This window comes from Salarias fasciatus, chromosome 22, assembly GCF_902148845.1.
Source record: "Salarias fasciatus chromosome 22, fSalaFa1.1, whole genome shotgun sequence".
NCBI classification, from domain to species: Eukaryota; Metazoa; Chordata; class Actinopteri; order Blenniiformes; family Blenniidae; genus Salarias; species Salarias fasciatus.
This window is the reverse complement of record NC_043765.1, coordinates 14,842,132-14,869,066: the sequence shown is the minus strand read 5'-3', so window position 1 is coordinate 14,869,066 and position 26,935 is coordinate 14,842,132. Positions and strand designations below refer to the sequence as shown.

The window sequence follows — 26,935 nt, the reverse complement described above, 5'->3', positions numbered from 1 at the left end:
GCACGCAGCGGGAGGTCGGGGAAAATTGGAACAGCTGTTGATTAACATGAGCGCTCTCTCTTTCTCTCTCTCTCTCTTTTCTCTTTTTTTCACTCTTTCAGTAGAGGAGGAAGAGGAGGATGAAGAGATGATGGAGGCGAAGCCGGGCCCCGAGTCGGAGCAGCAGGATGAAGACGAGAACAGGGAAAACAAAGACGGTAAAGTCGCTTCGTCTGTGTCGCAGTTATGCAAACACACAAGTTCTCCTTCGCTTCCGTCGTCCCTCCTTCGCTGTCGTTTTGAAACACAGACACTGGTGTGTGACACCCTCTGCCTGTCAGGCGTATCAGATGGGAGGGTCAGTGGCATGTGAGATCGACATTGATGAAAAACCTCTCACTTGACTTGAAATGTATGTGTGTGTGTGTGTGTGTGTTTAAAGATGTAGTAATAAATCAGAAGAAGAAAAAGGAGTGTTTGCAGGATTAAACTGTATTATTGATACACAGATGTCGTCCGTGACTGCAGCGACTGTGAGTCAAACACACACACATAGACAGATGTATGCACGCACGCACCCATAAACACACACAGTCATCCGTCTCCTCTCCATCCTGGCCTATTAGAAGGTCTGGCCTTTGATCTCTGCCACTCGATTCACTGGCTCGCTCTCTGACAAGCCCTAGGAAATACAAAGGGGATGTGGGGGATCAAAGTCAACAGGCAGGCTAAAGGTCGACGCACGTGTGTCCGCGCACGCCCGCGCGCATAAAAATGGCATGTGCGCTTGGGGACAGTGACTTCAAAACCTGGACGGCGTGCTGCGCGGCCATTACTTTCAAAGGCAGGCGGGTCGCTCAGAGCCCTTTGTTTTTCCCTTGTTTATGAAGTTGCTGTAGGATTTTACTAGAAAAGATGCATTAGGAGCTGTTTGTAGTTTATTATGTCCTGGATGTGATTCTGGTTTTGATAGAGATGAAGAGAATGTTAATGCCACGTCAGAAGCGCATGTTGTGCTTCTCCGCGGCGGCGGCGGACGGGACAGCAACGCCAGGTTTGGAAATGTCAAGCAGGGCATATAATGTCACAAATCAATGCTCACTGTTGGGCGTTTTTACATTAATTAGTCATTAAAAACATACCTCTTGAGTTTTTTGTCAGACACGTGCATCTTGGGTTGAATTTAATGCTTTGCTGACTCATCAGTGGAGTGAATAGTGCAAATACCACATTAATGAAACGGTTCACAGTCACATCTCCAGAAGAGATGTTACTGAGTCATTCCCATCGTCTCTCTCTACCACATCCCATGTCTGAAGGGATTTTTTTCAGTGTTCAAATGCCAACATATGATGGCAGCAAGAAAGTCAGCTAGTAGCTGTATTAAGTCTAATTTCAGGTGTGGTTCATGTTTGGATTGGTAAAAAGTAGTTGGAAGTCGCCATCGTTGCGTTATGAGTTTCTCCACGTTTCTCCCAGCAGGCTCGTTCCCGGTGCTGCGGGAGCTGACTGAGGAGGAGAGGCAGCAGATCCTTCACTCCTCGGAGTTTCAGAGTTTCTTCGACTGCAGCATCCGGGTGATGGAGAGAGCTCTGGCTGAAGATGGAGACATCTTCTTCGACTACAGCGGCCGAGACCTCGAGGACAAAGAGGGGTGAGCTGGGAGGATCTCCTTTGCTTCTCGTCCCTCTATGACGCTGTGACACTCTGTGAGGGTCAGCCGACAGCCACCGTATCCTCGCTATCTGGGCGTTTTGGTCCACACGGAGGTTATCAGAGTCTCCAGGTTGCAGACAGAACTGCAGAGCTGTTTTCGTATACTGCTCTGCTATTATAGAAAAATGCTGCCTTTACTGACTCACTTGAACTGTGGCCACTGAAGCCACAGAGGAGCAGGAGGCCAGTGGTCAAACAGAGATCATGTCTAAAACAGGCCCACTCTTTACATCAATCTGTTAGATTCCTTTTGAAGTGTCACGGCTTCACCTACGTTTCACTTCCTTCCCTTATTATTTATGAAGTCTCATAAACGATTACAGACCTTGTTGATACCGTTCAGTCACTCTCCAGCACATCATTTGGTGGTAATTAGCGCTCCAGTCGGAGACCGCTCACGGCCTGAGGTACGGTAAGTCTGCGCTCGCCGGGTCGACGGCTTAAAACAAACACAGAGCCGTGGCGGTGCACGTTTCTGGAGCGGCCAGTGACAAAACAGCCTGCGCAGGATCCAGCCTGACCACGAGGAACGTGCTCTTCGGTGGCTGAAAATGACTGACTCACCAAGACGCGGTGCCAGCCCAGCAGCTTTCTCACTGTCTGCTTTCCCCTTCATCACTTCTGTAAAGTGGGTGTTTTTTTTTCGAGGGATTTTTTTTAAAAAACTCAATTTTACTGCAGTTATAGATTATAAGTGAATGTATTTTCAGATATGTCAGATGTTTGGAGGTTTTTGTTTTCCTTCCTAACACATACTAACTGTTAAAGGCTTTTTGGTGCCATCCAGACAAAGTTCCTCATCTTCCACCACAGTCACGAATGGGTACGCATCTCAGAAAAGCTCAGAGTGAAGACACTGAAATAGCTTCAGCGGGCTAAAATAAACAGTAAAACGCACATTCTGCAGCCTCAACGCTCTTTAAATGATCAGTCACCTCATATACACTCACAGTCACACACACCGAGTACTCATGCACCATTGGGAGGAATCTGGTGTTACCCAAGTGCAAACCAAACACGTCGACGGTGGTGAGAAGAACAAAACAACAGTCCCAACAGAGCCGAAGCTGCCGTGATAAATTCCATTTTTGTCTTTTTAATCAGCTTTACAGAAGATGTGACCTTTGACCTTTCTCCCTGCCCTCTGCTTCCAGGGACTCTGGCAGCGGCTCCAGCCTGTCCTTCAGCAGACTCTTCTACGACGAGCACTGGTCAAAGCACCGCGTCATCACCTGTCTGGACTGGTCTCCTCAGGTCAGACCCGCCTCCCCACATCATAACACTTCAGATCATTTTCCAAGAAAGTGAGAAAAAAACCTGCATGTGTCTTTGGCTTCTTAGTATCCCGAATTGCTCGTCGCTTCCTACAACAACAACGAAGACGCCCCCCACGAGCCGGACGGCGTCGCCCTCGTGTGGAACATCAAGTTTAAGAAAGCCACGCCAGAGTACATCTTCCACTGTCAGGTACTTGGAGAAGCTCAGGCTCGGAAACAGACAAATCTGCTCTTTGAAAACTTCCTGTGAAGAGCTTCCCCAATAACATCTGATTAGTGTAGACGGACGGAAAAAAATGTGCGTGAAGAACACAGAGTGCAGACAGACGGCTCTGTCCGCCTCCATATTAGTATGTAAAATAGATCCTGAATGAGTCGCGACGGAAGTCAGAACACACTGTGTAGCAGTGAATATGGTGAAATGCATGGACGAATAACTGGAACGAGAATCTAATCCGCGAGGAGGGAACAGGTAATCTTACAGTTTTCTTCATCGTGATTACATGTCTGGATTTCATACTCAAAACCTCCGTCCGTCCCGAATTAATCAAACTTTTTCCTGACTGGAAAACTGCAGATCCCTCCTTTCATCGTGCACCTATGGAACTGATTGAATATGAAGGGACTTGTCAGTAGAAGAAACTTTTCAAAATTTCCTGGAAAAGCAATATATGGGTTTACTGAACATAGAAAAATGACAACGCATGAAGCAGAGAGGGACGGAAGGAGGGTCTGAGGACCGGGTGTGACCGCCTTCACGACTCCCACAACACAAGGAAAGCCGGTTAGAGACGCCTCGGTCGTAAAGCGATGTGGCCTACCACTTCCTAATCCGGCACGGCGTGCATGCAAGCCCACCCAGCCTGATGCTGCGTTTAATGCCATCAGTACCGTTTTTCTCATAACTGGTAACTTCAACTGGAATTGTTTCAGTGTTATAAACAATCTGCTTAGTTTTTGATGATAGAGTCAGAAATTCACACGTTCACTGCTCAGTTCTGCACGGAGCAATAATCGCAGAGCCTAGCAGTCCTCCACACCACATGCTGTGTGCAAATATTTCGATACGAAGCTAAGTCCAGTCCTTTTTTTTCCTCTCGCTGTGCCATATTTTATGCCACTGCTGAAATTCATGCGGTCGCGCGGATCGATTACAGCGCCGCGTCGTGTAGCTGCAGGTTTTTCTGAAGGTTTTCCGTGCGGTTTCTCTTACGAAATGCGCCCAGCGTATCTGACTTTATTAACAGTGTGGTTTCCGAGCATGTGACCCGTCAGCGTTGAGTTGTAGACGTTTGGGAACACGAGGGGCCGATAATAAAATGCACCGCATTTCAAAAAGAGTCAAATCCGCTTCGAATGTGTTCAGCAGAGGTAAACTGTGTGGAAGGAGAAAGGCAGAACGCCTTCTCTGAAATATTGGGAACTCCTGATCTCTATTAGACATGTACAAACCGCTTCTCTAAACACTGACAACTTGTCTACATCGGGGGATTTGGAAGGATCTGCGTTATATGAAGTGATGCTGACGGAGAAAGGAAAAGTGACTGAGAGTGAACAGAGGGCTTTCTGGAGCCCCACACCCCGGGGCAGTCAGCCCGTCTGTGCGGCCTGGGGCGGCGCCACGGCCTCCTCGCGAGGGGAGAAGGAGAAACGACCGGCAGACAAACAGAGGGACATGAAAGGCCGGCGGCGCTGGCGAGCGGTCGGACAAGGATGAACTGTGGAGGATGAAGTGGAGATAAAATGATGAGAGTGAAGCGTAATGCAGCTTCAGGTCCGACGTGTCCCGTCGCCGCTGGATGGGGATGAAAAGAAGTGGTTGGAGGAGAGGAGAGAGCAGAGGAGAAGTCAGGGGACGGCTGTTTTTTGGGTTTTTTTCCTGTTCTCTCTGCGGTGCCTTTTTGCAAACAGAGTTGCAACTCCACTTAGCTGCGGATCAGATGGCTTTTAATGTGCGAGCAAGTTCTGCTGTTTAACCCCCTGGAAACCACAGCGCCCGGCGCCTCGCCCCCCTCATGTCCCCCTCCCATCGTCCGCTTTCTCTTTTCACATTCCGCCTCCCGTTTAGTAACGGAGAACTCCATTCTTTTTGCTGTACATGACTTTGTAGGCGGGGCTTAATGCTAATGAACCTTTTTTTTTGGTCTGGAGGAAGGATAGGTAGACTTCTGCCTAAGTTGGTGTGATTATCGTGTGTGTGTGTGTGTGTGTGTGTGTGTGTGTGCGTGTGTGTGTGTGTGTGCGGATGTGTGTGTGTTTAATAGAATGACAGCGTGGGTTGGTATCGGTGGGTTATGGTTTGTGGTTGAGGTCAGATCCAGCAGGGGCTTTATTATATCAGGTTAAAGCTTCATTTTCCAGACGAGGTTTCACTGAGGTCAGACTAATACATTTCTTGTCAAGTGTTCTTGATGATGCAAAAAAAACAAACGTAACCTCATCAATGAATTTTTTTTTCTTTCTAATTTTAGGAACTCTTGATGATGTGTTGGTTATGTCCGGTGAAGAGCTGGTGTCTTTCTCTGGCATGCTGCTGTGGTAAAAAGTCATCTTAAGTGAGATTGTAGGTGGAGTCTCTCTAGAAGGCTTGCAAAAACATCTACCTGCAGTTTTTTTAATTTATCCTAATCATACGAATATTTGTTTATTTAGGTATTTGGTATTAATTACTGTAGCGATATTCTGAAAAAAATAACTTTTCATTGGTGAAGTTTTCTTTATACATCCAAGTGTTTTGTGTCAAAGATTTCCTAATTTGAATTCCGTGTAGCCTGATGCAAGCTGCTGGACAGAATCCTGACTAGAGAGCAGAGCGCTGATTCATTTCCAGCCTCCTCAAGAAGCCGCGGCGGTTTCATGACCCCTCTAGGAGGAGTCATTGATCTATAACGTCGTGGAGGAAGTGTGTGTGATCCATCAGTGTGTGGGTTGGGCCTGCGCTCCAGGAAAGGGGGCTGCTTCTGGTACCAATGCCCCCCCCCCCCCGCCCAGTTGCACCCATCATCACCCCGTCCCAGTTGGGTCCAATCTTGTAACTTCACACCAGCCTCTCAAGTGGGCAAAGTCACACCACATTAAAGAACCCGTTTGACTCGCGGCCTCTGCCGAACCCCCCTCCTGTATCCACCCCCCTCTAAAACCACACGCCTCCCTGCAGCAACCCCCGCCGCTGCTGTCATATCCCATTGGGCTCAGTCATATTTTTATTAATATCTGGCTGCCGCGCCGAACCTTTGGCACTTCCAGAAAAGTTGAGGGGGAGAAAAAAAAAGTGGGAGAGGAAGCCGGAGGGGCGGGGGATGACAAACTGTGACAGCAGCAGCGTCGGTCACAGTTTTAGTGTGAACTTGATGTAATTCTATCAACAAAAAAAACTTAGGAGACGTGTTAAGCTGTTTTCTACAAATTAGATTGGTCGTCTTGATGAGTATTTGATTTGGGTTTTTTTTTTTTTCCAATCTGGACAGGTCTCTAGAACAGAAAGAGGGGAAAAAGCAATTCTCCGATATCGAAAATACTATAATCAGTTCAGTTTTTGGAGTGTTACACAGAGAAAAAAATTGACTTTAGCTTTTGGTTTAACAATCAACAAAAATATTGTTTTGCTGTTAGCGGGGTAACTAGAGTCACTTCAGATTCCAGCTTACGTTTCGTGAAAAGCATGAAGTTGAACTGAAATTTCATCACTGGAGTGATAAAATGGGACTCTTCATATCATATTGGAAATACTAGAAAACACACACACACACACACACACACACACTCAAGGTCGCACATTCTCCTCACATTCCTGTCTCAGAAAAGATATACTTGTAAAACTTTTTACATCATTATTGCATTTACAACACAAATCCAATAAAGTCACAAACCAGAAAAAAAAAAAAAAAAAAAAAAAGTGAAGCTATGAGCCAAGCAAACAAACTGTGGAGAGTAAAGGAAGAGGAGCCGGAGGAGGCAGAAAAAGGCCCGTTTGTGGTCCCGGAGCCGCCTCCTCGCGCCACCGCTCCATGTTGAAATGGAGACTCTGGCTCGCTGTTTCTCTCCCCTCGCCAGAAACCGCACAGTGACAAAATCTGTGGGGTGTCATAAACGAGAGAAAGGGAGGAGAGAAGGTGGTTGGAGGAGATGCCAGAGGGAGACAGTCGGGATCCATCTGGTCCTGATAAGGCAGAGTGGAAAACAGATGAGTGTGGCGAGGCAGATGGTGGGGGTGGAGGTGGAGAGCAGAGGGATGGAGCGTGGGTCGACTGGAGATGTCGTCTGCTGCGGCCCATCAGGCTCGTGTCCTCTGCTCTCCGCCTTCTTCCAGTGGACTTCAACAAGAGCCTGTCGCCCGAGGAAAGAAGGAAAGGGAAGAGGAGGCAACAAAGGAGGGAGTGTTTGCCTCCCTGGAGCTTCTTTTCTCTCGCTGTCATTCCTTCAAACGTGCCTAATCCCTCGCCGGGCGCCATCTTTCATCGCAGCGCGCCCCGTGTCGATTATCCTGCACTGGACACTTCCCATTAATATAATAAGGGTTGCCAGAAACACTTAGCCTTGGGAGGCTGTGTGAGATACGGTAGATGATACACACACACACACACACACACACACACACACATCGAGCAGACCTCTCCTGAAGAGAGAAATGAAACCGAGCGCTCGGCCTGCCGGAGACTCTCACAGTGCGCCGCTTCCACTGCTTATCTCGGGGCCCAAACGTCTCGCCGCTGCCTTCTCTTCCGGCATCCATCGCTCCCCACATCCCTCGCCGTCTGGGCCGGCGGGGGGCGTCCTAGCAGGTGTCTGACCAACGGCGCGCGCTTGGAAATGAAATGTCACACCGGGCTCGGTGTCCGGGCTGACGGGGAGATGTAATCGTGGAGCCGCTGTTTGGACAGATGTGGCACGTGTTCGGCTGGTATGCCTGAAACGAAGAGAGACGCGGGAGCGTGGCTGCGTTTTATTTAAGAGGAAAGTGTCACATTTAGAGGGAAATGTGTGAGTTAGACTTTATCTGATCAACACTCTTCAGCAGAGTTTGACATGTTCCATGTGCTCAACCCGTAAACAGGAGCTTAGTGGAATAGTAACATAACAGCTTCGACTCATGCTAAAGCTAACACCGCGCTTTCGCATCATTTTCTTCTAATAGATTCATAAACAGATAGAGGAAGAATAAAACATCACCTGCTCTCTATCATTTAAATTCAGCGGTAAGTTAAGAGCCGGCCAGTCAGTTTCCCCCCATTTTTACCGAAATCACAGACTTCCTTTATAACATGCGACAAATTGATCTTATTTCAGCATCTAATTACACACAGCGCATTTAAGAAAAAGGCATTTAGCTTCAAAACATATGCGCCGATGTGACGTTTGATTAGCAGCGTTTAGGCGGAGTAGCTTTCATGCGGTGGCCAAGAAGCTGCCGGCAGGCGCCTGGCGGCACATTACCGGGACAAAGTCGGGCTAATTTTCAGTAGCTCGTTCACTCAGCCTGACAGTACACGAGGGAGAATGATGGCACAACCTGTGGTTTTTTTTCAAAGAAGGGACTCAGAGTTTAGTGGGGAATTTTCCTCTTAAGATGGGAACACTGATAGTTGAGCTAACATATGGAGTGAATAGAGGGGTCTCTCGGCCCGATTCAGCTTCTTTTTCATTATGCGTGTGGGGTGCGGATGTTTATTCTTGTGGGGGGGGGGGACCGGTGCAGGCAGAGGGTCAGAGCAGAGAGCAGGCATGTTTTGTGTTTGCATCTGTATATTCTTGTGGTTTGAATGTTGACTTTGCAGTGTTGATGGTGTTAATAGCATCAGAAGGGTCATGGCGGCTTCTGCCGGAGAGAAAAGAGAAGAGGTTGAATTGTTTTTAGAGGATTTATTAGCAAAACTTTGTTCAATACCAGCTACCAATCTAAATAGGTCAATTCAGGTCATCTTTGTTTAGTAATCCATAATTAGATGAACTCTTCGATCCCTTTCTGCCCGTCTCTCCGAGCGTCCTCGCCAGCTGACGAGCGACTTCGTTTTTCACCGCTTAAAGTTCAAGTTTATTTTGAGTCGGGACATCTGAAGCGACTCCCGGGCCGTTCCCTCTGGAAGCCGTGACTCCTCAGAAGTCACAAAAAAGAGAAGTAAAGAGCGCGGAGTGTTTTCTTTCCCTCTGGTTTGTTTTCCAGTCTCCTTTCAAAACGGAGTGGGGTTTGGAGCTGGCCGCTCCGCACATGGTGTGGTGACACGGATGGAGCGGCGGAGAGAAACTGAAGGAAGGCAAATAAAACACGGACTGTTTTAGACCGAGACGTCCTGCCACTGCAGGCAGAAATATCACTGATTTTAAGTTATGATTAATTGTCATTGGCATATTTATTTTTTTTCCATTTCCATTTGTTGGCGTTTGAAAACTGTGGGTCACAGGCTGCTGTTCTCCAGGTCACCCAGAGGGAGAACATGCAAACTCAGCATAGAAACTGGGCCCACTATAACCTGAGCTGGGGAGTGTGTGAGAATGCTAACCACTAATGAGAAAATGTTTTCCTGTAACATTAAAACTGTCAGAAAAGCTTCTCGAAACAGATCCGCGATCTGCCGACGGTCTTTTTCACGAAACGCTCCGCTCTGTCTGCGATCGTCCCGTCGCCGCTCCTGCAGCTTTCCCGTCACGACCCCCGGAACGTTTTCTCATAAGTTAAGATGCTCCGCCGGCTCTGGGTCGGGAGAAGCCGGAGCTGTCGCACGGAGAAAAGAGCCCATATGGGACGAGCACTGAAGAGGAACCAAAACTCAATAAACACTGCATGGAGGGGTGGGTGGTGGGGGGGGGAGTTCAAGGGTGCGCTTGTCATGATGGAGGCTACAGTGAGCGCTCCAGTGGCTGCTGGGGTTTTGATGCTGTAATGTGAAACGGCTGGAGGGGAAAAGGACCACAATCCCCCTCTTTGTCTGGTCTCCGCCCCAGCGTCACCCCTCTATCGTCTCCTCGGCGGACCCTCACGGCGGCCAAACTCATCATCTCCCTCTCCGCCTGCGTCCCCGCCGGCCGCCACCCGTCGCGGGGTTCACGCTGTCGGCCATCACTCGATCACTCCCCTTTCCCAGAACAAAGACGGACGTTTCGTGGTTGCGAAGTTGCACACATGATAGAATATAACTCCAGATCATATTTTCCCGATCAACAAGCCTCTCTGTGGGTTTTCTCTCCTCCTCAGTCGCCGGTGGTGTCGGTGGGCTTCGCCAGATTTCACCCCAATCTGGTGGTAGGAGGGACGTACTCAGGACAGATCGTCCTGTGGGACAACCGCAGCCACCGCCGGACCCCCGTCCAGAGAACCCCCTTGTCTGCCGCTGCACACACTGTAAGGCTGGTTTCCACTCTCAGCACGGTCCACGGTTCAAATCCACAGCAGCACAGCGACACAATGCTCGGCAGCTGTTTGGCCTCAGTATAACAGAAAGTACCAACAGCTTTGTGTAAAAGTGAAATACTGTTAGAAAAGTTTAAGACTGGAGAAATGTCCGAGAAACCAGTGAGGAATGTTTCAATCACATTCAATATCAAAGAGCCTCCACAATATTCTGCCAGTATTGTAACAGCCTTTATACTGCAAACCAAATCCATTTTGATTTCATTTAGACGCTGCTGTACATTTTGTGTAAATTTACTGTTATATGCTAACTGAAGGTTTTTATTTTCACAGTATCTTGATTTACTGTTAGCAGAGTGTTAGCATGACAGTGTTTTGGGCAGTAATGTAATAATAATTGCCAACATTTCTGCAAACTTGTTTTTTGTGCAAAAACAGATGAAATGCTTGGATCTGCAAGTGTACTGAAAACGGTCTCCCCCTTGCAGCTGCACGTGCATTCACAAATGTTTAAACATTGATTGATGAACTCAAAAAGAGATTTAAAAACGTGTGTATTGTCATTTAAAGTTCCTCTGTGCAAAAAGTATTATTTAATAAAACTATCTTCATCATAGGAACAGTCAACATCCTGAATAGGAGAGAAAATTTTAATTACTTGTTTTCTAAGTAACTAGTAAATTAACTCCACTTAATGTACCGATTTTAATACAATCCCCATTATTACTTATTTTGAACTCAATCATTATTTCACCCTTGACTGCATTAAACTAAAGCACTTCTACATGATCATCCCGGCTTGGAGAACCGTTTTCACCACCGCGCCGCGTATGATTGGACATGAGAGGACAACTCAGTTCAGCTCCAATGAACCCGCTGACCCCCAACAAATTACCGCCCAACGCACACTTGCGGCAGCTTAAGACCCGAGCGCGTCTCTAATCACAGCCGCAGAAGCCATGTCGACACATGCCATCCATACTGTAGGTCCGAACGGGCTGCAGGCTCCAGTAATGAGCGCCGCCGCTCGCTCTCATCCTCTCCGGCCACCGGCTCCCGTCTGCTAGCACGCCGCTGATTGCTGAATGCCTTCTTTGTGCGGCCCGGTATACAAATCACTTACTGCCCCGGTAATGATATAATGGCTTCACACACTCGTGGATTTGAACAGCGGCACATGTCATCAAAGGGCGACTGCACACTGGCATGCGAGCCGTCTGCGTCTCCTGGTCCCAAACGACCCGGGGACGTCACCCGGAGACCAGGACAGGGTCACACTGGAGTCCTAGAATACACTGAACTGTACTATAATATTATGAATCTGTATGTTGCTGTAGTTAAACTGTGGCACCTTGAACCGCCTCATCTGACTGTGTGTGTGTGTGTGTTTACGCAGCACCCGGTGTACTGCGTGAACGTGGTCGGCACCCAGAACGCCAACAACCTGATCACGGTGTCCACAGACGGCAGGATGTGCTCCTGGAGTCTGGACATGCTGTCCCAGCCGCAGGTAAACGCCTCCGTCTTCGGGTGCGTTGCTTTAGTCATATATTGATTCGAAATACGGCATGGAACACACGGTTGTGCGTTGCCGTGCAGGAGACCATGGAGCTGGTGTACAACAAGTCCAAACCCGTGGCGGTGACGGGCATGGCGTTCCCCACGGGAGACGTCAACAACTACGTGGTCGGCAGCGAGGAGGGCACGGTGTACACGGCGTCCAGACACGGCAGGTTGGCTGAAACACACACACACACCTTACATGACTCAACACACACGGTGGGTGCGATTTATCTCATGAGTTCCTGATGGCGCCGAATTACTGATTTATCCTCGGCTTGTCGGCGAGGCCACAGCAATAGTGATTGTTTCATCGCTCGGCAGCAAGGCGGGGATCTGCGAGATGTTCGAGGGCCACCAGGGGCCCGTGACGGGCATCAGCTGCCACAGCGCCGTGGGCACCGTCGACTTCTCCCACCTCTTCATCACGTCCTCCTTCGACTGGACCGTCAAACTCTGGAGCACCAAGGTACCAGTGGGGAGGGGTGTGTGTGTGTGTGTGAGAGAGAGAGAGAGAGGTGGGGGGACATCAGTAAGTGTGTGGGGTTGATTGGCCTCCGACAGGTTGCTGCTAGCAGAGAAGGTGAACTTTTTCTTTTTTTTTTTTTTTTTGAAAATCAGTCCTCTTACAATCTGTGTGTCGGTGCGTGTGTGTGGCGGCTGTGATCGCGTTCGGGCGCTGCAGGTGTGTGGTGAAATTATTCAGCAGTAACCAGTCACCCTGATTATTGTGACCTGAATTTAGCCCGTCCCGCAGTCCGCCCCGCCGCCGCCCCCCCGCCCGGGCTCGCCGCTGCCCCCGGTATGAGCCGCTAACAAAATTGCGCTCTATAAATGGTAACAAACAGGTGCAGCGCCGCCGCCCCGCGGGTCACGTGCACGAGTTCTCTACAGAGGGAGGGGACGCGGTGTGACAACAACTTGTGAGGGTTTTCTAAAAGTTTTAAAAATGAACGCTCTATTTTATGATTAGCTTCTGTATAAATTACTTGGGTCAGTTTTGTATAAAGGGTGAACGTTGTTGTCTATAAAATCTCTTTTCAGTCTTTGATTTGAACTATTTTCTGTCTACATAACATCAAAACTGTAACCTCACAAAACTGTTTTTATTGATCAGAGGCAGGGACGATTGTTTATAAGTGAAAATCAATGGAAAAATTAGCTCCCAGGTTACAGCAGTGAGACACGGTTCTATTGATTTATATTAAAGCAAAACGTTACCTATCGAACCTTTTAACTCGAGTCAATTTGAGAGGCGGGGGAAGAAAACTGTCGAGAAATAAAAACAGAAAGGATCCAGACGTGCACGACGACATAAGATCTCCACGGGTGAGGCAGACGTGCGGGACGAAGAATGGAGAGAAAACAGGAGGGTTTTAAAGTATTGATGAATGAAAATGGTGGAGAATGAGGCCAATGGTGCAGGACAGAGAGATTAGTGTGACCAGGGTGTCAACAGTACGTGCACTTCTTCAGTGCGTTGAATAATGCATGTTGCATAACACCGTCAGCTCCATGCAGGATCCACTTATACGCCGTTCACACTTGGCTGTGGCGAGCTGCGCGGCGCTCTGATGAGTTCTGTCTCGCGTTTGCTGGCAGCCCGTTCCGTACGTCTTTGCCCGTGAAGTCCCGTGACACACATTAAAACATTTTCTGCGGATTTTCATCAGACGAGTGTGTTATTTCTCAGGATTTGGGAATTCCCTTTCCTTTGAGGGGCACCGCAGGAATGCGCGTCTGCCTCTCATCCCCGCGTCAGCCGTACCGGTGTGTGCGGCCAGGCGGAATACCTGGGCGTACGCGCGGGTGTGTAAACACAGACGCACACCTTGAGAAGCCGCCTTTGCTTGCCTAAAATCCCCCTGAGGTTTTTTTTTTTTTTTTTTTTTGCCCTCGACCCTCCGATCCCAGATGTTTCGGAGTGTTTTCACGCCGCGGATTCTCCGCTCACGGTTCAGAAAAGGCCGTCGCACAGAAGTCTGCTAATGTTTTTACTCTCAGCGGTGCAAATATTGTGGTTAGTGGAGCCACTCGCAGTCGACCGGGGGGAGCGCAGGACGTCACGCCAGCTGGGACCGGGTTTATGATTGTGCATAACTTGAACCGTCCTGCCCTCTTGACCCCCAGGCCCAGCGTGTGCTAAGTGATTGGATTGAGCGTAATGATTCCACTTCGGCTCTCTTAAGGAGTTAATCAGAGGCCCGCCAGCGTGTCAGCCGAGGTGGTTGTTAATGAGAGATAATAAAGTTGCGGATTACTAAAAAATATCTGCTATCTCAGTTTCTAACAGCTCAGCGTTTCGGTGCTCCTCGTCGGGGGAGGGGAGGGGCTCTTACATTCTCCTCGATCTGGCTGTTATTCTACTTATATATATCATGGCTGGCTGTAACCTGAGTCAGGGATGTATAAAACATCCTCTAAAGTAAAATGTCATCTTGAATGAGCATTTTCGTGTTCACAGCTAACATAAAACATTCACATTTAGAAATAAATCCACTGGCTCTGACTGCATTCTGGGTAAAAGCAGGTCTTTATAGTTGTGGGTGAGGGCTGGCGCCTGATCGGATTTCTTTTTTTTTCTGTTGTAAGACTCAGAGGTGTCTCACTGAACATGCACAGACAGTGTTTTGGGGATTATAATTTCATTTCACTCGAAATTTGTCTCGTTTTCACTCTTGATTTATTCTTCTATTTTCTGAATTTCTACAGAAGTACCGATGTAAAAGAATGAAATAAGTCAACTAAACATAAAGATCTTGGGAGTATTGTAAATAAATCCGGGCTCTCACTGCTGGGTTTAAAGCAGCCACCTCCAAAAAGAGGTCATGAAACTCAAGCTGTTTTACCATGATCCACATGCTTATCTCTCTGACTGTTTTCTCGGCGGCTTCGTGCCAGTAAAACGGCGCGCGGCGACATCAGCTGTGTTTCAGTGACAGATTTCCAGCTCAGACCGCCACGAGCTCCCGGCGTCTCAGCAGAGGAGAGATAATGACAAGCAGTTACGCCACGTGAGGCGCCAAGAGGATTAAGCTTGATTTTAAGCTTAGTTTTGAGACTTCTTTACCTAAATCAGCTTCCCTGAAATTGGTAGATGAGAACAAAATAGCAGTTTACATTTTGAATTTCATGGAAGGTCTTTATGATCATTTATTTTCTCAGCGAGGGTTTTACGGCCAAACAAAGATGTTTTTTTTTTATTTTTCCCTCCAAACATTACCAAGCAAAAAGGCTTTTTGTTACATATAGAGCACTGTTTGAGATGGAGGACGGGCACAGGGGAGAGGGAGGACATAAACAGGGATCGCTCGGCTGATCGAGTGCTGAAACGGCGAGATGGAGTAAAAATGACCTCTGCTGTCATCTCGCCGGCTGGAAAACAGGTTCAATCGAGGCTTGAAATTGGCTCGGCTCTGTTTGTTTGCACGCCGCCGTGTGTGTGTGTGCGTGTGCGAGAGTGTGCACTCTCAGAACAACCATGGCGCGGGAGAGTAAAGGTGATGGAGGAGGAGGGGGGGGTGGAGGCAAGAATGAGGAAGATGGAGAGAAGGAAAGAGACGGAGAACCAGAGACACACACTGCATTCTTTCATTTGCTCTTCCAGCCAACCTGTCTCCTCTCTGCCAGCCCGCCCTCTCCGCTTGTCAGGAACTCGGCCTGTAAGCCTCAGGAATCCCGACAGCCGCTCTGTTACTGGGAATCACACACAGACACACAAACAGACACACACAGACACTCGTATCTGTGTTAAGTTGTGTTTACGTGCAGGTAGACTCGTACGCTGTGGGGCTTATGGGCCACGCAGAGCTGTGTGGCAACCAAGAAGGGACGTTTTGAATGTGCTAAAGCCAATAACGCCATAATATGGTGGAATATGGTGGGCCGATTACAGTCACTATTGCTGAAATGATTAGATTGTTGGTTGTTTCAGGCTGTCTGTGTGTTTTAAGCTATGTGGACAGAATATGCAATTAATTCTGAATATTAATGTAGAATATCATATGTTTTAGCCTTGACAAAAGGACTCAAAAAAAAAACACTGAAGCAGGATGTCAGTGACTTTATGTCTACAAAAAGTGATAAAACGTATCTACGGATGTTGTCTTCCTTTGAAACCTTCACTGTTGCTACAGCGCTTCCAGCTCCCTGCAAGTCTTTCTTCTTCAAAGATGTCGATCTGTAACATTTAGTGAGTGGTGTCATAAATTCAGCTTTCGTTATCCAGCATCGTATCGTTTTACAAAGCACAGCGAGGACAAAAGTCCAATGAAATGCAGAGAAATACTTTGATGAGCTGGCATGAGCCTGGAGAGGAAAACCCCTTTCCACAAAAACAAAGCTCGAGGAGAACAGCGACGGCGGACGGCGGTCTTGACCAGGGGTGTCCACATTTTTCATCTCGGACGCTGCTTTTTTAAAAACACCAAAACAAAGCAATCAAATTTCTAGCTATTTACATTGACTTATATTTGTTGAGATACCATCAAACCTGAATCGAAAAAAAGATTTACGGTGTTCAGGGATTCCCCGGTTCCCTGTATACAATAGACTCTGTAACTAGAGAGTAGAGCTTTCTTTTTTTTTTTTTTTTTTTTTTTACATTTTCGACATTCACACAAACTCCTCCCACGTTCAACATCTGCTGCAACTGGCAGCAACAACACACACAGCCAGGAGCTGATCAAATGTTGCCATGAAAACAGTAGATTACCACAGATCACAAACAGCGGCCGGCTCTCAGATCCACCGCGCCGCTGCTCTGTTTACATGTTGGGCCACGCGGCTGATTCTGCAACACAACTAATCCATCTGACGCAACGCTGAGAATGATTTCCACCACAACTGTTTATAGTGGCGTTAAAAGGAGACAGATTTCAGATGTGATGTTTGTTTGGAAAAGCAAACAGTCTACCTGCACACACTTTCATGATTCTCCTGGAGGATCGCAGTCGGTGTGATCAGGCCGGGCCGTCTGGCCTTCGTTGGACCGATTCTCAGTTCGCAGCAAAAAAACGAAACAAGCGTGAACTTGTTTGTTCCCCTGACCCGCATCTCCTTCACTCGGATTTGGAGAGCCGACGCTCCTCCGCTCAGCCTCAGGCTGCCGGTGAGGATCCTCGCCGTGAGAGCTGGCTCAGAATGAAAAGAGCTGCGCAGACACGAACATGACTAACATGGACGAAGCTGTTTCATGTCTTATTGAACAACAGGCCTCATAAACACAAAACTGTTGGCTCCTCATCCAGACTCCAGTTTTATGAAGACATCATTTCAAATAAATTACATTGTTTGGATCAGTAGCACTGGCCAAAATCAACAAACTTACCTAGATTTGTCCCTTGTAAAGAAGTAAAGCAAACATAAACAGTCAGTGTTACATCGTTTGTCCACCAGAGAGCACTGACAAGTTTCTTTTTGAAGTGTCAAACCTGTTGCTCAACACTCATTGCTTGACACAATAAATCCTTCATTATATTTACAAACATCAGCTTATATAAATCTGCATCGGGTTGTTTTGTAACCTTTATACACATTGACATTGGTTTTGAAATCTATATTCAAGTTGCACCCAAACAGAAAAGCCTCTCGGTCAGCAAGCCGCCTGTCCTCCTCGTCCATTGTCCACTCCTCCTTTCTCTCCATTTCCTATCTCTTCCCATCTCGGCGTTCCTCCTCTGGCTCTCAGACAGCTGTTGTGCTGAGGTTACAGTACACCTTGTGGAGGGCCCTCTCCTTTCATCTCTCCCAGCGGTTTTATGGCGCTGTGTGAATGTGCGAGGCTTTTTAATTAGGCTCTGCACCCAGACAGGCCCCAAGGCTGAGGCAGCGCCGCTCTGTCTGACGCTCTCGCTCCCTCTCTCCATTCCTCCTCTCCCTCTCCGGCTCTCCTCTCTCTGTCTCCGCTGTGTCATCTGCTGCGATCCCTCGCTCCGTCCACACAGCTTTTTTTCGCGCCACACACTCTGATAGATATTTTTCTTTGTTTCAGCACAACAAGCCTCTGTACTCCTTTGAGGACAACGCCGACTACGTGTACGACGTCATGTGGTCGCCCGTGCACCCCGCCATCTTTGCCGCCGTGGACGGCATGGGCCGCCTGGACCTGTGGAACCTCAACAACGACACCGAGGTGTGTGTGTGTGTGTGTTAACGTAGATCGTCATGGGAGCGTTGATGTGTGTTTGGTGTCCTCCGGGCCTTTCGCTGGTCTGAAACAAACACCCAGGACTTCCCCGCCCACCGCTGCCCCCCACCCCCCCTCCACATGTGGGCGTTTCCCACATCCCTCACTTTAAATCAGCCCGGTTGACATCTCCCCATCCCGCCAACGTTCCTGCAACCTCACGACCCCGCCACCGGGTCCCATCAGAGGAGCACACAGATGTGCGGAGAGACCACGAGCGCAGAGCCCCAGCCCTCCGTCCACAGACCCAGGAAAATAATACAAAAAAAAAAAAGAAGAAGAAGAAAAAAGGAAAGCTGGCGCTCTGGGTTGAGTTTCACAAAGCTACAGGGAAACGGCTATTCTTGGGTGGGTGCATGCGAGGCCACAGCGGGATAGATCAGATTATTCGGTTAGAATCTTTTTATTCTTTTCGAATCTCAGTTTTTATACAGCGAAATAAGACCGACGCACACCGCGTGCATCTCTGATAAATACGCTTTCTCATATTCCCCAACTTTCTTAGAGGAAAGTTTCAAGTTTCACACTGTTGAGATCTGTTTTTCCCCACTTAGAAGTCAGATTTTTAAACAGACTCGATGTAATCAGTGATGGTTAATGTGGCGGACGGGTTGGACACGGGGGAGAAGTTAGCATGTTTAAAAGCAGAGGATGTTGGAACGTTTTCCACAGCGGGGGACAAGCAGTTAATTAAAAGTTTAGTACAAGCTGAAACTCACACAGGCTCAGTGCTGATTCTTTGGAGAGAAGCTCTTCCTGCCAGCATCGCTCTCAGAGAGCAGATGAGAAAAGGTGCGACTCCCTTTTTCTCAAACTCTTCGCAAGAAGCAGAGATGTAACTCCAACTATGATTCAGAAAATCATACCGTGGCAGCAGAGTGAGGCCGAACCTTTGATCACTCAGGTAAAAGTAGGGATAAAAGGATCCTCCACTTTCCTCCTCTCTTAGTTTCCATGGATACAACACCTACAGTGCCTTCAGCCTCAATGCATCTCCGCCGATGCTCCCCTTCCTCTCCCTTAGTGCTCCTTCGCTTCTATGGGCTCATTTTCGGGTATATTTTACACATAGAGAGGGGTTAACGTCGTCTTATGTCATCCGGCGGGTTTAACGCCGTCGATGCGCCGGTCGGCGGCGCCGGGTCGTCCCTCTGCGCTGCGAACGGCAAGTTTCCCATGGTTCCCTCAACAGCAGCCTTTTCACTGACAGAGGAAGAGTTCATTATCGGCGGCCTAACTCGGCTAACAATGTGCTTTATGAGAAACATTTGCACAAACACACACACAGACACACACGCACAAACGGATGTACCGAACACATGCGCACACATCCACTCACACACACACACACACACACACACACACACACACACACACACACACACACAGTGGAGTCTAATAGCAACAGGCTTCCATTGTTGGCATCATATTAAAAACACACAGTCATAACGACATTAACGGAGCAGCGTGGGGCGCCTGGTTCTCATTTCCATCACACACACACACACACACTAACACACACACACAGACGTACACAGCCAATTTAAAGCGTTCAGTTCAGATCCACTTGTGCGGAGCAGTGGAAGCTAGCAGGGCTAATGGCAGCCGGTCTGCGGTTAGCGCCGCTTTAAATACGCGGCGGCTCGGCGTGCGAGGCGACGCGATGCCAAGGCCTCTGTCTCCACTGGTGACATCTGTCAGACTCGCCTGCCACATGTCAGGAACAGTTTATGGAAACGCCGCAGATGGTTTTGGGCTTTTTGAAGGTGCTGCTGTTTACTAAAAAAGAGCATCGGCTCACCCACAACAGCAAACAGGAGCAGCTATTGAGTAAATAGCCCCGGCGTGCGTCCACGGCCGAGCGGCAGGCAGTAAAATCGACAGCTTTGTTTCTGTAATCTTCTGTGTATTTGAATAAATGTTGCAAATTTGTTCTGTGAATTACACTTTAACGGCATAATGGGTCCATTTTCCAATAAGCACGTTGAAAAACGGCTCTGAGAGCAATAAAGGTCATTCAGTAGACTTAAGAAAGAAGTAAGTTTACATTTTTACTTCACTGCATTTGGTTTTTTAAATGAAAATGACTTCCCGGTGAGCATTCTTTATAAATGTAATTATGTTGATTTTTTTATTTTTTTAAAGACGTTTAGAAAGTCACTCATCCATTATCATTGCACAAAAAAAAAAACAAAAAAAAAATACAACAGCTCCAACAAAGGGGGAAATAAATCTTATTGAACAGTGCCTGCAGGTGGCAAACTAGATGAGGTGTTTTATAGAGGGCTTTGTATCTGTTTAAATTTCCTTTAAAAGACTCAGAATTTAGTTCCAATGAGTTTTTCTGGCTGCTCTAATGCGGTGGTTCTCCACCTTTTCGACAATTTTATTTTGATATTTTAGAAAATAAAACTTGTGTTTTGTTCCCTGATCAGGTGCCGACCGCCAGCGTGACCATTGAGGGCGCCTCGGCCCTGAACAGGGTCCGCTGGTCCTCTGGGGGGAAGGAGGTGGCCGTGGGCGACTCGGAGGGCCGGGTCTGGATCTACGACACCGGAGAGGTGAGAGGAGCGACCCTCTTCTCACATCCGGTCGATCTCGAGGCAGATTTTACTGCACAAATATCAAACTCGCCAGTAATAACCGCGCAGAGCGGGCGCTCTTTTCCTTCAGGTGTTGGCCGATGATGACAGAACAATACCGGTGACATTTTAAAGAGTGTTGCCCTCCAGTGCTTCTTGTATAGCGGTAATATTTTGGCAGCTTGCCTTAGCTGGGGGGGAAAAAAGTGCTGAGCGCGGTGCTGTTGGTGCTGTGATGCGTGGAGCCGCTGGTTCTCGCGGGTTCCGTTTTCAAACAATCCAGATTTAATGACACCAAAGGTGCCAAAAGCATGAGTGAACTACAATGACCACTATTAAGTTGTAGCGCGGTGGACTGAGAGAGTGTAGAGAGAGATTTGAAGGTGTTAAAGCCTGGTAAATGGAGCCCATCGGTGATCCCACCCCTGATTCTAAACAATGGTGGAGAAAGCAAAAAGTCACGTGGGCCAAAGTGATTGAGTCATGATGAACACGTAGGAAAAACTTCCTGAACTAATGGCTTCAGTCTATTTTGACCAGAAACACTGTTTTTTGAGGCCCAGGCCAGCTCCTGATGATGCTGGTCACTTTGTTGTTTTTACCCCCATCATATTATGTTTTTCAAAGCAGATTTTTTTTTTAAAAAACTTGACTAAAAAAAGACTTCCCCAATCAGTTTAAGATGACACTGTAATCTTGTTGGGGTTTTTTTTGTCGGTTTGGTCGTAACCCTACTATAACTGCGTATTCTTTGCTGTAAAACCTCTGAATGAAGCCCGACTCACCATTTTAAGGTTTCTTTTTGTAAACACGTCTCCCAGCGTTGCCGTGGATGTATGTTTGAGGTCTCCCCTCCCCCGTCCGTGGCGTCCCTGTAAAACGACTTCCACGTGACTTGGCGGTCGCCGCAGAGCGGCCAGCCACCCAGCCTGCGCCTCCGCGTCCTCTCATGTTTGGAGGGCTTTGGTCAGGATTCTCCATTTGAGCGCGCGTTAGCTTAGCCGCTCGGCTAATTTTAGCTTCTTTTTGTTGGGCGGCGAGTTGGAGGGAGGCTCGGCCGAGCCGGCAGGCTCCATTCAGGCCTCAAGAGAATAGAGAGTCATTGAGTGGCTAAAAACTTTTATCACGCCCAACATGCACAACTTGAGTGTTACACTGCTGTGGAGACGCTTTACTATTCCTTGAAGGGACAAAGAGAGTGTCCATAGAATTAAAATACTAACATTTTTAGGTGAAGATGTGTTTTTAGGTTACGATTTGGTGAAGTAAAGCAGTAATTATGGTTAAGGTTGGTTAGTCTGCAGGAAATTAATGCAGCCTGTGTAATGTCCCCATAATGAAATGAATATGCGTGTATGTGTGTGTGTGTGTGTGTTGATGGGGGTTGTTACTCCACTACAAACTCCCCCGTAGAGCTAAAAACCAGGAACCGCATGTGAAAGGAGATGCCAGCGGCTTCATCCAGAGCCGTGCGGTCCTGGGACCAGCGGCAACCCCTGAGCCCTTTCCAGGAAATACTTTTATTTCAGTTTCATTTGACTCAGTACAAATTAGGTTTGGAGGGACTGTGGACTAGACGCAGACCAGGGTCAGTGGTCTGCTGCTGCTCCATGACGTAGGAATGCTTTTTTTTTTTTCTAGAACCAGGCATCGTCCAGTCTCACTCTTCTTTTAAAGAGCTGCGAACGCCGGAGACGCCGTATGGATGACGCTTTAGCTGTGGCTGACTCAGCTCTGTAGGGGAGGACGGGGTGGGGGGTGGGGGGGGGGGTTCAAAATGGCTGTCGCCCGCTTCCTGGTTCCTGATTAATTACAGCCCGGCAGCGTGGTTGCAGGCATCTTGGGTGGCGGCCGCAGCTTCTGTCCCGCTCACTCCGACTCCCACTGCGCGCGACTTCAGCTCGACGCCTCCAGAGAGCGACGCCCCGCACCGGCCCTGCGGTCGCCACAGTTAATGTGAGCTTTAAGCCGTAACACCGCCGCGGCTCTCAGGGTTTTTAGGATTGAAGTGTTGTTAGATCCAGACTGTGAATTCCTAATGAGTTAGAAATCCGACTGACTTTTCCTTCTGTGTCACTCAAACTGACTGGGAGAGGCTCGGAGACAGCTGGTTAGGGTTTTGTCCACCAGAGGAAGAAAAAAATCTGTAAAACGGGGCAAAAATAAGTGTGTCTAAACAGTGTTTTAACTGTGTGTGTGCGTTTCTTCCAGCTCTCAGTTGCCCACACTGACGACTGGGCACGCTTCGCTCGCACCTTGGTGGAGATCCGTGCAAACCGGGCAGACGGGGAGGAGGAGGGGCCTATGGAGCTGGCTTCATAGAAAGAAGAAGAAAAAAAAAAAGGACTCCCGGACCAAAGCGGAGGGACTCGGAAAGCTTCTATCGGTGTCACTGTAGCATGTGCTTCTCACTCACTTTTCTTTCTCCACCGTACGAGTTTCATGTCCGATCGGTTGCGTTTCTTCGCGTTTTCCTCTCCTGGAGACGCAGACCGTTGAATTGTGTTGAGTGGATTTCTGACTTCTGCTGACTCGTCCGTCCGTCCTTATTTATATGTTTGATGACTTCAGGTGACGTGTCGCTTGCAACTTGTGAGCCTACAGTGTATAAAGAGTGGCAGTCTTATAGCCTTACGAAGATATGTGTACTGTAACGATGCTTTGCACTACTGTAACGATAAAGCAGGGTCAGTGGACTTTTCATGTATTGTTTACAGAAAGATGTCATGTTCTCTCTATGTTGTGCTTTTTTTTTTTTTCCTTCTGTAAGAAACATGCATGCAGCACATCCCTGAAATATGTGGCGAGGACGGCGCCGCGATGCGTGGAGCTGAGTCCGCAACGGAGGAACTCTGTAATGAAGTGAAACATTGATCAAGAGATATATTGTGTTTCAGAGTGATCCCTGTGAAACCCGACGTCCACTATTAAAGTGTAGCCGACAAACCGCCGCCTCGTTTCTGTCTGCGAACGAGGACGGAACAAGCGGAGGAAAGAAAAACTGCGTCGTCGTGTTGGGTTTGCTAGCGTGAGCTCGTCTTTACTCTGGGTACACATGTTGCTGCCATACGTACAGTAAGGCACCGTTATCTCACAGCATATGTAACTCCTACACACTCTGACACTGAACTGCTTCCCTCACACTATGACAAAACTGCAGACATTTAAAAGACACGAAACCAAACTTTTTACATGCTTTCTTTGGTCTTAATTGCGTTGAAACGTCGGATCGAAGCGACAAGAGTCTGAAAGAGCAACCCGGGACTCGAGTAGCTGTGAAGATATGAAAATATGTCCTTGGAGTTTTGCATATATATACAGAAGTGAACAGTCCTGTTCGGAGCTACATGGTAGGAATGATGAAGCAGCAGAAGGAAGACACTGGATGAAGCTGATGATACCGTGTTTCAAGAACAACAGTCAGCAGCTGTTTTTGCTGTCTTGGTCTATATTCTGTACCGGTATTGAAGAAAAACAAAACTAGACGACTTAAAACACTGTCAGTCAAACGTTAAACACAGCATGAGTCCTACAGAGAATTGAGTTAATAAATCATGCTGATTGGTTCACTGAGCTCTACACTGACACACAGGCTTCCTATAAATTAATCATGAGAGAAAAATACTTGAAACAACTATAAATACTGTAAAAAGAGATGGCACTACTTGCTGTCTCTCAGTGCTTGTCAGTATGAAAAAACTCTTAAACCCCCTTACACTCACTCACCCCCCCCGTCCCTAAGGTTCAGGGGGTGCTTGTGTTGGAGGGGGCCGCGGCCGTCGCCGCCGTGTAGCGTGGGAGGTGGAGTCCAAACTTGCTCTCGATGCCAGCGAATGTGGCCACGGCCAACCTGAAGCCTCCGATGTGGTCGGGGTTGGGCGCCGGCAGGCTGATCCGAGACTTGGGGGTGGGCTCGGAGCCAGCCGGCTTTCTGTGGTGGAGAGAGAGAGAGAGAGAAGGAAGCCAGAAACAGAGGGAGGAAAAAGGGTGACACACACAAAAAAGGCGGTAGAGTAATAAGGGAAAACGAGCACAGTGCTGAGTGTCAACACAACGCAGTTTTATTATCACCAATATTAAATGTCGAGTCAGTATTATCTTGATAAACACTGTTAGCCACAGATATAAACATCATAATAACAAAATCGAAAGTGGAACAGTTCAACATTTTCACCCTCGGAGCAGAACTAAATCAAATCCCTCAAAGATTTCACGCCGGGCGCTGTGATTCGCCGCCAGCAACGGCGGCAAAGGGAGCCCGGACCGTCTGGGTCCAAACCGCACGCAGAACTCGCTGGATCTGCACTTGATTTTGTGTCACCGTGAGCCTTCGGGAACGAGGTCGCTGCGTTTTGAAGTAATGAGCCGCCCGACGGGAGCGTGCGTGTGCGACACGGCCTCGGCAGTCCATTAAAACGCCGGGAGCTGCTCCGCTCCCCAACCAGACCTTTCATAACTGCAGGGAAGGGGTGAATTATTCCTGACACCGTCCTATTCTGAGCGGCGAAATGAGCTCGTTTCCGTTGGGGAGAGTGCGCGTACGAGTCAAATGGGTGCCGTCTGCCCTGATCGCGGTGCGGCGAAACTCTCCAGCTCGAGAAAATTGTCACATCCTGAGCAAGAGAGTGAGGGCTTTAGTCCTGTCGGCTAATGTGTTCAGGGTTCACCGCGCTGGTCTGAAGGCTCATTTCCGGGGGAGGCAGGTCTGAAAAAGTGGGGGGTTTGTTGTAATGAGGGTCTATATTCTGATAGAACAAACAACAAATGTCAATTGTTTGCAACTGACTGACTTGGATGATCTTACTGAGGGAATGAGATGCCAGCTACGTTGTTAAAAAGCTGTTTAAAGACTTTAAAATCCTGCATGAGGACAATCACAACTGACCGACCAAAGGACGCTGGAGGCTGTAGAGTCCTCGGAAGACTGAATTTGAGAAATTTGAATTTGCACGCTGTCTGTGTTTGTCTGTGTCCTGCTATACCGGTATTCCAAAACTTTACCAACGGCTGCAGCTTGTATTGGCATTTTTATTTCACTCATTTCTGAAAATATTGATTCAATGAATGCCAAACTTGTGAAGTAAAACTTTACTGGTCTTATGTTCAGACTGATATTAGTTCTTGAGGCATGATCCTGTTTCTTAAGGAAAAAAAAACACTATGAATATTTGTTGAGGCTATTCCTTCAGGTCTGGACTGCAGACTTGCAAAAACCTACACGCCTTAAATCATGTAACAAGGAAAATATCAGGGACATACATGTACTTGTTTCTCGACTCTGAAATCAAGCCAACACTTATATTTAGTTCCGCTGGCAGATTTGTTTTGCCTGATTCGATATTTGTTTTACTTGCAGGGCGATTCTGTCCTATATGAAGTGTGACAAACATTTCTGGGAACCGGTCATGGATTATTCTGACAAGAAAAAAATGTGTGATCAGCTGCAGATTACAAGTTTTAGTGTGTTTGAGCAAAAATGTTTGAATATAAAATGACTTACTGTCCTCCAAAGTCAATATAGAACCAGCGCTGCAGAAGTTCGTAGGTCACCAGGGTCACTCCGAACTGAGGCGAGGACCGAAACACTCGAGCTGAACAAACAGGTGGGAAACGGATCAACTCTCACACACCGAGGAACAGAGTTTTAATTCTTATCCACGTGAAAAGGAAAGTAAGTCTTTTGGTATCCTGCATAATTATCACAACAACTTTTTATCTTTGTAAAAGAAATAAAAGTTAGGGCTGTAAAAAACAACACAACCGCACAAATGTGTTAATTTATTTAGTAAAAAAGTTCCAAATAAAACTACTTGCAAAGTTTCTCTTGTTTGAGATTGTCTACAAAAACTTGCAGTTTTTCTTTTTTTTTTTTTCTTTTTTCTAAACCAGTGCATGGAGGTACCTGCAGCTCCTTTCCAGAAAGCCCGTGGTCCCTCCTCTCGGAGAATCTTCCAGAAGCAGTCGGTCAGGCCGCTGTAGGTGGTCTGGCCCGCCCGCGCTGCCACCTGTAGCCTGGTCTTGATCACGTCTGCCGGGGTCACCAGAGAGGCTGCGGGCATGCCTGCGGCGAGGAAAACGCAAAGACACATTTAGACGCGGTGCGTTTTTATTGCACAGTTGGACGTGTTTGATTCTAAATAGAGAAGAGTTTTAAAAATCAGCAACAAACAAATGAGCTGATTTTTAGAAAGCAGCCCTCAGCGACCGATTGAAAACTTTCATCTGATCGTGATGCCATGTGATAAGAGTGCTGTTGAGGCTCTTTGTTCCCTCTTTTAAAAAGCGTCGC

At 47.8% G+C, this 26,935-nt stretch overlaps 2 protein-coding genes and 1 long non-coding RNA gene across 9 annotated transcripts in view; 1 reads left to right on the top strand and 2 right to left on the bottom strand.

Moving 5' to 3' along the window:
• dync1i1a (dynein cytoplasmic 1 intermediate chain 1a) overlaps positions 1-23,363 on the top strand; it is a 40,122-nt gene extending 16,759 nt beyond the window's left edge. For 5 of the 7 annotated variants that reach the window (XM_030082290.1, XM_030082288.1, XM_030082289.1 and 2 more), the window contains 11 exons: positions 102-197; positions 1,462-1,633; positions 2,850-2,949; positions 3,037-3,162; positions 10,162-10,308; positions 11,714-11,827; positions 11,917-12,050; positions 12,202-12,346; positions 17,870-18,010; positions 20,500-20,625; positions 22,858-23,363. In XM_030082290.1, coding sequence (XP_029938150.1) covers positions 102-197; positions 1,462-1,633; positions 2,850-2,949; positions 3,037-3,162; positions 10,162-10,308; positions 11,714-11,827; positions 11,917-12,050; positions 12,202-12,346; positions 17,870-18,010; positions 20,500-20,625; positions 22,858-22,968 — 1,412 coding nt within the window. In that variant the 3' untranslated portion in view covers positions 22,969-23,363. The remainder of the gene's footprint in view (positions 1-101; positions 198-1,461; positions 1,634-2,849; positions 2,950-3,036; positions 3,163-10,161; positions 10,309-11,713; positions 11,828-11,916; positions 12,051-12,201; positions 12,347-17,869; positions 18,011-20,499; positions 20,626-22,857) is intronic. The other 2 variants (XM_030082285.1, XM_030082284.1) reach the window with 1 other exon arrangement.
• Positions 10,316-23,602, bottom strand: LOC115381013 (uncharacterized). The gene is made up of 3 exons (XR_003930384.1): positions 23,490-23,602; positions 20,640-20,642; positions 10,316-10,326 (listed from the first exon to the last, which is right to left on the bottom strand). It is a non-coding gene; the product is annotated as an uncharacterized LOC115381013 (long non-coding RNA).
• A 708-nt stretch (positions 23,603-24,310) lies between these two features.
• Positions 24,311-26,935, bottom strand: part of slc25a13 (solute carrier family 25 member 13) — a 41,617-nt gene continuing 38,992 nt past the window's right edge. Inside the window, exons 16-18 of the mRNA XM_030082283.1 lie at positions 26,549-26,707; positions 26,147-26,237; positions 24,311-24,577 (exon numbers count right to left, since the gene is read on the bottom strand). Of these exons, the coding sequence (XP_029938143.1) occupies positions 24,391-24,577; positions 26,147-26,237; positions 26,549-26,707 (437 nt within the window). The 3' untranslated portion in view covers positions 24,311-24,390. The remainder of the gene's footprint in view (positions 24,578-26,146; positions 26,238-26,548; positions 26,708-26,935) is intronic.